The 10,789-nt window shown below is 45.7% G+C and overlaps 1 protein-coding gene and 1 pseudogene across 1 annotated transcript; one reads left to right on the forward strand and one right to left on the reverse strand.

Annotated features, from left to right (window-relative positions):
• Positions 1–1,215: 1,215 nt before the first annotated feature.
• On the reverse strand, positions 1,216–3,095 carry LOC118852780 (mas-related G-protein coupled receptor member X2-like). The gene is made up of 2 exons (XM_036762477.1): positions 2,302–3,095; positions 1,216–1,228 (listed from the first exon to the last, which is right to left on the reverse strand). Exons 1-2 carry the CDS (start codon positions 3,093–3,095, stop codon positions 1,216–1,218), a joined length of 807 nt encoding a protein of 268 aa, XP_036618372.1.
• Positions 3,096–6,940: 3,845 nt separating this feature from the next.
• LOC118855234 lies at positions 6,941–8,130 on the forward strand (annotated as a pseudogene).
• Positions 8,131–10,789: the final 2,659 nt, after the last annotated feature.

Consider the following 10,789-nt stretch of genomic DNA (forward strand, 5'->3'; position numbering starts at 1 on the left):
GTCAGCAGTCTTGGAATCCAAAACATATCTTGCATCCCTATTCCCAAACCCAACCCAAACCCCAAGCCATCCCATGGGCTTTGCCCACACCTCTCCTTTGGCCCTACAATTCTATCAAGCATAACCTAGCAGCATTAATAAGGGAAGACAGATCCATTAAATCAGGGGCTCTAAATTGGGGGTCTGTGACTTTGTTGTTTAGTTTTAATGAATACTTTAATAAAGTATTTTAATAAAATTCATTTCCTTAGTAATCCTATCTATTTTAAAGCATCATTCTAAGAAGGGATCCAAAGGCTTCATCGGACCAGCTGACAAAGGCCCTATGTCTCTTTCTCTCTCTCTCTCTCTCTCTCTCACTCACTCACACACACACACACACACACACACACACACACACAAATGTGAAAAACTCTAGAATCAAAAGATAAAGCTACCCCAGAGGACCCCCTGAGGAAGGTGGGACAAAATATACCAACTGGAAGGTCATGGAAAAATCATGACCAGCCCCTCTTGGGAATGAAGTAACCATGGAAGGATAAAAAGATCATCATTTTAATGGTGACAGAGGTGTTAGGAGTCCTTCAAACCCAATGCCTTTCCTGGGAAGTGAATGAAGTCAACTCTCATTACCAAGAGTGGTAAAGGCAAAGATGGGCTAGTGTCATCAAGTCTATGGTTTATTCCTATAAGTAGTCTGGATGGGCTGCTGGCCCAGTTTCCATGCACACATTGTTCTGTGGGACCCTTAAGAACAAACTCCTCCAAATGGGGGGGGCAGGTTTACACTCAATTAGGAACTAGCTGCTCACATGTCCAGGCATGAAGGAACCGTGGAGGTGGGGCTACAGTCCTAGTCCTCATAAAGCAGGTGTTATGGGATATGAAGAAGTTATTGGGATGGGGTGAGCCTATGAGGTAGGGAAGGGCATATTCTAGCATGAATCCAGACCCCAGATCTTCAGATTTCTCACTAGAGTGCAGTCCACTCAGTGGACTTCTTTTGTTTGAAAGCCAGAAAAGAGTAGACATGAAGGTCCTGAGCAGAGGGTCCAAAGACTCCCTCAGGTCCTGCTTCATCTGAGCTGAGGGGTCAGGGAGGGGAGTATGTCATTCCCTCACTGTTATCTGTTGTCACACAAGGTCAGGGGACAAGGTCAGATCACTGCTACAGACACTGGGTAAGTGACTGGGCCACAGCTCCTGAAGCTTGATCTATGTGAGGGTCCTGGGGTGAAAAGGAAGAACGGGGGAGGAGAAGGAGCACATGCCCATCCTAGAACAATGGCTGACTTTTCTTCAGTGTGCCCATTCTTCCATGTTACCTGCCTTTGACCTATGATCTCCGAGAGTTGTGGGATTAGGCAGGTCCACGATGAGGCCCACAGGGTAACCCCTCCTTAAATGGATAGAATGAATCAGGGTACTTGTAATGGCAACAGTGCCCCATCCCTCCTTCTCATCTGGCTCACAGACTCACAGGAAGCCTGTCTAATCTATCTCAAAATGTAACATTCCTTGAGTATGAGGAATGATCAGGGCTGAGGTGGGGTGGAATTCCATACCAAGGGAGTGCTTTGGAACACATTCTTGTCCACCTTGTAGACAGAGTTAACCCAAAGGATGTGTGCTTCACCAGGCGCATGGCATGGGTTTTTACTTTCCCCATTAGGAGGCCCCACGTGCCAACTCCCTCATCAAATCTAAGGGCCCTAAACCTTACCTCCAAGTAGAAAACATAAAACAATCTGTCTTCCAAAGCAAGTGTAAGGCTACAGGAGAAGAGAGGAGAAAATGGCTACAGCTGTAATGGGACTCAAGGGGCAAGCCCAGGGTCCTAGGCAGGGGAGAGGAACCTGCCACCTCGAGGCCACATGTGGCCCTCTAGGTCCTCAGGTATGGCCTTTTGACTGAGTCCAAGTTTTACAGAACAAATCCTTTTGTTAAGGGGATTTGTTCTGTGAAGTTTGGAGTCTATCAAAGGGCTGAACTTCATGGCCTAGAGGGCCACATGTGGCCTTGAGGCCGCAGGTTCCCCACCCTTGCTAGAGGAATCCTCCCTTCCCCTTTCTCTACCGATTACAGCCTCTGGGGAGTGCTCAGGCTGACATTTCCAAAGTTTCTGTGGGGGGGTTCTCCTTGCTCTCTCCCATCTCTGCCTCATCTTTCAGGGCCCTCTGGAGGACCACTCTGAGGGGCTCCCTCCTTCTCTTCTGTCTGAAGCTACCCAGGAAGAAGTAAATAAGTGGGTTTGTGCTACTGTTCACACAGGATAGAAGCTGAAAGACAAAAAAGATGCACCTTGTGTTTATCAGCCAATATAAGAGAAACCAGTAGATTCCCAAAGGCAAGCCACAGAGCAAGAACATAAGGACTGTGAACAGGATGAGGAGATAGAGCTTGGAGGGTGCCCTATGCTGGGCATGGCACTGGAATTTAAGGAGTAGAGTCAAGCTGGACACACACAGCAGGCAAACCAAGAAGAGGATCAATGTAACAAAAGAGAAGTCCCATGCTAGACATGACATTATACTGGAGGGCATCAAAACAAGTAAACCACAGGCAAAACCTTCTAGTAGATTCCCCAGAAGGTAGAGTGTCCAGAAGAGGAAGCACACGGTGGCAGAAGTGTGCTTGGGGCGGCGGCATCGGTACCAGATGGGGAAGAGCACGGACAGACAGCGCTCGGTGCTGATTGCAGCCAAGAAGCTCAGGCCCAAGGTATAAAAGAAAAATGTGACAGTGAAAATAAATGTTGGTCCTATGTCCCACAAGTCATGACGAATAAGTGTGATGGAACGCACAATCTGGCTACACAGGTAGAAGAAGTCAGCCCCGGCCAAGTTAAGGATGTAGACAGAGAAAGGGTTCCTCTTGACGCAGAAACCCAGGAGCCAAAGGACAAGTGCATTTGCCACCAACCCACAAAAGCTGATGGCCAACATGATGGAGTTAACTGTCACAACAAATATCCCATCTTCACAATCACCCAAACCAACAAAGAGAGATTCATTAGTATTTCTCTCAGTCCAGCTTTCATCAACAGAGCCTTGTGGCATTTGGGTGGAAATCTGCATCATGGTGGTTGGGTCCATGCTGGAGAAGCCTCCCCTGGGCACTGCTGACTCTGCTATACCTGCAGATAAAATAACATAGAGGTGGTGTGCCAAGAATTCTGGGGTGGGGGTGGGGGGTCAAGAAAGTCCCCATTTCATTCCCCACCTCAAGTCACACTGAACCTAATGAAACATGACAGAGAACATTTAGAGATGTGATGCAAGGGATGGGGAAGAACTGCCCATCCAGTGGGAAGACTTTGTCAGTCCAACCTCCCTCATTGCTCTACCCTCAGACCAAGGGTCACCAATATGCTTCATGTCACATGTCCTGACCAAAGAAGGAATGGATGGGGAGAACCTTAGGCATCAGTGACTGAATCAGCCTCTCAGGGAGCTTCTAAATAGGGTTCACAGGGAGAAAAACCCGTGAGCAGGACCAAGAATTTTCCCCCAGAGGAAGGGCTTCTTCTACAAAGGAGGGTGTTCTTGTGAATACCTGCATGTTGTCATGGATGTGATAGTCTACTCAATTTTTCCCATAATTGTTTCAGCTTCATTTAATAAGTCATGTGATACAACACTGAACCTTAGTTCATAGGTGGGGAAAGATGGACCAGGATTGGGACAGATATGCCCAAAGTAATCATTTCAAATCTAATACAGCCCTTCCCAAGGAAAGTGAGTGAATAGGAAGTAAAGAAAAGAAGTCCTTTCTGTCAGAGTGAAGTGTTCTGTCCACATAGAATTGGTTGGACTACACTTTTCATTTTCCTTAAGTTTCTCTGGCACTATGTAGATATAAACAAAGGGAAGGATGAGGCAAGGAAGAAAGAAAGAGATTCAGAATGTCAGGAGAATATTTCCTTAGATGGACGCTGGAAAAGGATTTCCCCCACAGACATATTCAGCTGGACAGAAAAGCTGGCTGGACAGTCTAATATTGGGTCCACCCTTCCACCAAAGAAGAATCCTTAGATCTTATTCTTTCCAGGGGTGGGGTAACTTCTGCAGGTCTTAACAAGTATGAATGTGGAAGGAGGGCTGAGACAAGATCAGGCTCCCCCCATGCTCTCCCTACTCCCAGCGGTCCTGCTGACCCTCCCAATGACCACAAGCTGTTTCTCCCAACCTTATGATTCCTTTAGAACTGACCCATGACTCCCATGACAGTGGGATCCTGGCACAATGCCTGATGGTGAAAAGGAGGCCCTCCCACCTTCCATTAGCCTCCCCATACTCCCTCCTAATATTCATTTTGTAGAAGAAAGCTCTTCCCTGGACTGACTGACCTGGAAAAGCTGTGCCACCTTCTCACTGGAGCTGCTTGCTGGAATTTCTGGTTAGGTCTGTGATATGAACAAGTGTTATCAAGAGATTGGAGACTCCCCTGTGATTTCCTGTCAAGGCAGGACTGGCCAATGAGAAGTCAGAGTTCGTTGGAAAAAGTCCCTTCTGGGGCAATATCTTAGCCTCTTCCCCCTATTCTTCGGTAATATCTTGTGACCTATTCAGTGACACTGAATTCAGTCACCAGAGGCTAATATTCTCAGTCCTCTGGACCATTGTCTCATAACCTTTTCATCCCTAGTTTTTTGCCTTTGTCTTCCCCCTGGAAATCTAACCTCCCATAGTAATCTTTGTCTAAAAAAAGACAAAGGCTCAGTTCAATGAAACCTCCTCCCCCTGAGCTCACAACGGAATTCTAAGGTCTTCCTGTATGCTTTTGTCTGTTCCCTAGTGTCACTTTTTCCCCCTTTCTCAGCCCCTCATAAACCCCATGCCCTTAATTCTGTAGCAACCTTAGGAATTTTCCTCCATCCCTCACAGGAGTTCTCAGATGCAGAATCCCCTAAACACCCTTCCGGTACCCAAAGTGAGAGAGTTTGGGGCAAGGGAAGAATCTGTGTTAAGAATGAAACTAGTTCAACAATTTACCTCATAGTCCCAAAGGCATGGGTGGGTGGATATTTTCTTGGAACTAACCATTCCTTTTTTTCCTAAGGAAAGTAACTGGGGAAAATGCAAAAGAATGAGATTAGGGCCTAGCAGTGAAAATGTGGAGCCTCAAAAACACAACTGATGACAGATGCTAATAGACTCTATCAAGAGAGAATGAGGAATGACTGAGCACAGACCCAACAATCCATGAGCTGCAAAACAACTGTTCATGCTTTTCTTTCCAATGTCTGAATTGCATTTTATGGAGATGCCCATGGTAATTGGTTTGTTTTGTGTATCTTTCTACAGAAACATCTTAAGAGAACCATTGTTTGCCTCGAGCTGGCATTGGTGAACTATTCTAATCCTTGTTCATATATATATAGTCTAATGATAGGAGGAAGAGAATGGAGACCAGGAGATGCCTACATCAATCCAAGTCTCCCAGATTAGATAATATGATGTGGACTTTTGTCAGTAGAAGGCTGCAAAGAACTCTGAAACATGCTCAGTGACTGGGTTAGCATTTTGTCAGAGAGACTCATTCCTCTCCATTCCAACTACCCTGCCCCCAATTTCAATAAAACAAGGTATGAAATGAATCCACAGTTTTTGGAATATTCATAATTTTTAATCAATCAAATAGCATTTATCCAGCATCTGTTATGCACCAGGCACTCACTAGGCACTGGAGATACAAAGAAGGTTTATAAAACAATCATTAAGTTCACAGTCTAATGGGGAAGACAGCATGCAAACAAGAAGGTATAAAAATTGCACGTGTGTGTATATATACGTATGTACATATGTATGATATTAAATTGGAGGTAATCGCAAGGGAAAGGCATTAAAGAAGATGGAAAATCTAAGAATCATTGGTCTTTCAGAGGAACATGATAAACAATTTTAAAACTTGCATGCCATATTTCAATAAATCTTACAATAATATTGACATGAAGCAAAATGTTGTTCAGTGACAAAAATAACATAGCAGAGCATCTAATAGGAACCTCATGTTCCTCTTATCCACAAACATGAGTGTGGGGCAGAGATCCTCAATCAAAAACAAAAGTTGGAGATGGTCAATAAACACGAAGCTGAAGCATAGAAGAGTTAGAAATTAGAATCACACAGGTCTACTCAGCAGCAATAAAAAAGAAAAAGAAATGTTGGAATTTGATACATGGTGAAATAAAGGAAAATTGTTTGCACTAAAAACTAACTTGGAAATTTTAATCTACATTCCTTGAAAATAAATTGCAAAAATAATAGAATTAATAACTTAGAAGTATTCCTTTGAATGAAAATCGAGTTGGATGGAAACGAATACTGAAAACACAGTAAACAACAGAAGTTTAAGAAAGGTAGACAGGTTTGAACATCTTGAAAGGACTAAATGGTGATCAAACACTTCTAAGATGAAATTTGGGGTTTCTTGAGAGTCCAACCTTGTTTAAGAATTATTGGGGAATAAAAGAAAAACAAGCTTTGGGATCCCATGTTCCTAAAAGAGATACTGGAGAGAAAGATAGGAGTGGGGGAGAAAGAAAATATCGTAACGGGACATCATAGGTAAAGATTGCTCAAATACAGAATACAGGATGGACACTAACCTTCCTGTGAGGAGGGGTACCAGAAGCATACACATCAGCAACAAAGATCCGTGGTCAGAAGAGTTGCCTCTGGTGTTGCTTTGGGACGCAAATGCTAACAAGATAATATAGTTGCCGTACAGCCGTATTCTTTGGCATTCATTCTTAGCCATGATTATGGTATACTCCTCTGCTCCGTCTACTTGCTCAGATTCCAGGATACAATCATTTATTCAGGCTCTATTTGTGACTTCAAGTGCCACCATCTTCCATCTACTCATTTCCTCAACGATGAAATAGGAAAAGGAAGTCTTAATCCTAATTGAATAATTGGTCATTAATACGGGTGAAATGGTTGTTTCTCTCACTAGTAAGTATCTAAGACTAGATTTTAACTCATTCCTTTCTCTAGGCCCGTACGTCTGTGCACTGCGGCAGCACCTAGCTGCCCCCAGGGAGAGGGAGTGGGAAAGAAGACCCTCTAACTCTTGAAGGTAGAGATGGCAGTAAAACTCTGGGAAAACTCCTGAAGTACTTCCTTTTCTTTGTGCCCCCGGGGTATTTGAGAGGAGCTGGGCTTCCTGGGGCTGTGTCCTCCTCACCTGGCTGGTGGGAATATGTTCATGATGAAGCAATGGAGAGAAGTGAAAATGGGGGTTTAGTTACTTTGGCAGAGGGGAATTTTTATTTAGGTGAATGGATGGAGATCCTGACAATGCTCACTGTCCTGGTTAGGCTGATGGGGAACTGCATCGTCCTGTGTCTCCTGGGCTTCTGCATCTAGGGGAGCCCCTTCTCTATCTACAACCCCAACCTGGCTGGGGCCCATGTCCTCTTCCTCTGTTGTGCTTTTTGGATCTCCATAGTTGAATTTGCTGGATGTCATTATGATTCTTTGCTGTACATTGTAGTGGGGTACCTCAGACGCATGCCACACGGTGGGCCTGAGCCGTCTAGCTGCGATCAGCACCAAGCACTGTCTAGCTGAGCTCTTTTCCCTCTGGTACAGATGTCAGCACCTCAAGCACTCATCTGCAGCTGTGTGCTCTGTCCTCGGGGCTCTGACCGGCCCACTCAAGGTAGCATATATTGTCAGTTGTGCTTTTGATCATGCTCACAACTTCTGTCTATACCACTTCATTATCAAGTTTGTATGGTTCCTCCTCCTCACCTACGTGCTGTGCGTCTTGACTCTGCTGCTGAGGGTCCAGTGCAGCTCCCAGCCCTGGCAGCCCCCCAGGCTCTACCTCCCAGTCATGTTCATGGTCCTCATGTTCCTGCTTTGTGGCCTGCCCCTGCAGATAGGATATTACATATATCCCTTCACCAGGGTTTTTGTGCCTTTTTGGCTCCGTCAGCAACTTGCCTCTGCGAACAGCAGGAAGAATCCCCTCATTTAATTCTTTGTGGGCAGCTAAAGGCATAAAAGAAGGAGAGAGCCCCTAAGAGTGGTCCTCCAGAGGGTCCTGGGGCACAAACAAGAGGTGGGAGGTGGGATTAGGTACACTCCCCACACCAACAGCCCAGAGACATCATTCTGATGCTAAGAAGAAAACGCTCAGACTCCAAGGCCCTTGAAATGAGCCTCTGCCCCAGGCCCAGCTGCAGCCCCCTTCCCAACTCCCTGGCAGGGAAACCAGGATTCCCCCTTCCATCCCTTATGTCGGAAGGGTTTGAATTCTAAGCGATGAGCAAACATGTAATAGATTCTATGACACGCCAGACAGCTCAGCAGTGCCAAGGATGGAGCTCCAGGACCTGGAATGAGAAGAACTGAGGTCAGATCTGGCCTGAGACACTTATCAAATGTGTGACCCCAGGCAAGTCACCTTACTCTGTTTGCCTCAGTTTCCTCATGTGTAAAATGAGCCAGCAAACCACTCCAGTATCTTTGCCAAGAGAACCCCAGATGGGATCGCAGTCATATTCCTGAACAACAAAACTATACCAGGAACTTAACTAAGTGCTTTACAAATATCTCACTTAATCCTCACAATGTCCTTGAGCGGTAGGTGCTCTCATGGTCTCCATTTTATATTTGAGGAAACTGAGGCAGGCAGAGGTTCAATGACTTGCCCACTGTCCCAAAGTAAGTATCTGAGACTGGATTTGAACTCAGATCTTCCCGACTCCAGGCCCAATGCTGTGTGCACTCCGGAGCTCCCCAGCTTGTTGGAGGCTCCTTTACCTGGAGAGTGAGATCCAGGGCCTCATGTGTCACCAGCCCAGGGGAAGGCTGCTACAACAAATGACCATTGTCCCTGTCCCGGAGAGCACAGGAAGAGGAAAGATATCCTTTAAAGTCCTGTGGCTCCCTGTCCTCTCCTTGTGATCTCTGCAAATGAAGGCAGAGTCAGGGGTCAGGCTCCTCAGGGTTCTGGAGGCCATGCTCCCCCACCTTGTCTTCTTCTCTCAGGCTTGATCCCCAAGGTTCCCTCAGGCCTCATTCCCCCTCCCTCTGCTCTGAAAAGAGGAGATTCCAGCTTAGCCATGTCCACCTCCATTCCCTGCTTGTGCCCCTTTCCCTTTCCCTCTCCCACTCCCATCATCGGAGTTAAGCCAAATACTTCTCTCTCTCTAGAGGTCAAGGCTGGGGCTTAGCTTCCTGTCTTGTTTCCAGTCTCTTTCTCCAGGTCTCCATCTGTCTGAGTCTCTGTGTTTCTATGTTTCTGTGACTCTCTCTATTCCAATCTGTCACTCTGCATGATCCAGTTCCTGATGAGGGCAGGTATTATAGGGGTGTTATAGGATAGGGCACAACCTAATGAAACCAAAGCAGGGGAAGGGAACACATCATCTCACACACATACATGTCACACACACTCCACACACACACACATCATATGACATGCATACTCAATACACATACATACTGCACAATGCATACACATGCACGCGCACACACACACACACACAGTTGTTGTCCTTCATTCTTGAAGAGGACCAAAATGACATCACTATGCTAGAGTGAAGTTTCACTGTGGCTGACTGTGGCAGATCAGACCAATGGGAGCTCTGAATGTTCTAGCACAGATCAGGCACAAATAGTCCATGTGAACATTTGGCGTGGAGTGAGAAAATGACCCTATTTCCTGGGCCCCCTGCATGCAGGGTTGTGACTACAGCTCCCAGTGTATCCACACCTGCTGCTTCGTCACTTGCCTGTTGCCACAGGACTTTGACATAGCTAAAATGGTACAATGGCATGGGTGATGGCTTTTGATTTGTGCCTAAATTGGATTTAAGTGAGGCAGAGTTGCAGGAAGTTGTCAGCCCCTCTGTCCTCCAGAGTCACCATAGTCCAGTGGCAGGACAGAGTCAAGACAACTGAAGATGGCACTGTTCCACAGTGCCACAGTGCCTGCTTCAGCTGCCTTCATGGACATTGGAACAAATTGTTCTCATCTGCCCATGCCACCAAGGGAAGTCTTCACATGCTTGAGGTACACAATGTGCCCCACCCCTGGTGCCAACTCATCAATGGGTTTGAGTCCCCTCAGTTACCTTCAACCTCGTTTAGCCCATCTGCCAGAAAGGTTTACTGGGGCAGGGCCACTGCACGTGCTACAGTTTCTTGGAGTCACAGGTGAGAATTAGGTGGACACCAAAGGTGGGAAGCAGCCCTGAAAAGCACTGGGCAGCCCTCACACCAGAGGTACAAGTCTTCTCTAAACACACCCTACAGCACCCACACGCGCACACACACGTGTGCGCGCGCACACACACACACACACACACACACAATCTCCTATGGAATATCCCAACTGTGACAGATCATTCAGCTTCCATTTGACTCCTCCAGTGACAACAAACTTACTCTTTCCTCAGTGGTTTCAGTCCCCATATGTTACCTGGACACAGACTGGTGTAATCACATGATTTTTTAAACTTTCATTATTTATGTAATCAATTATGTTAATAGTTTTCCATATGTTAAACCATCCCTGCATTCCTGGTATAATCCCACTTAGTCATAATGCACAATTTTTGTAATATATTGTTGTAATCTTTTCCCTCATATTTTATTTAGGGATTTTGCATCCATGTTCATTGCTGAAATTGGCCTATTATTTTCTTCCTCTGTTTTTATGCTTCCTGGTTTGGGTATCACTATCATATTCATTTCAAAAAAAGAGTTTTGTAGGACCCTTTCTTTACCTATTGTTCCAAACATTTTTTTTAATATTAGAATTAGTTTAT

Source organism: Trichosurus vulpecula, chromosome 6, assembly GCF_011100635.1.
Source record: "Trichosurus vulpecula isolate mTriVul1 chromosome 6, mTriVul1.pri, whole genome shotgun sequence".
Taxonomy (NCBI): domain Eukaryota; kingdom Metazoa; phylum Chordata; class Mammalia; order Diprotodontia; family Phalangeridae; genus Trichosurus; species Trichosurus vulpecula.

Bases quoted from the DNA above. Each gene is read 5' to 3' on its own strand.
- LOC118852780 (XM_036762477.1), bottom strand. From the start codon at position 3,095: ATGGACCCAACCACCATGATGCAGATTTCCACCCAAATGCCACAAGGC.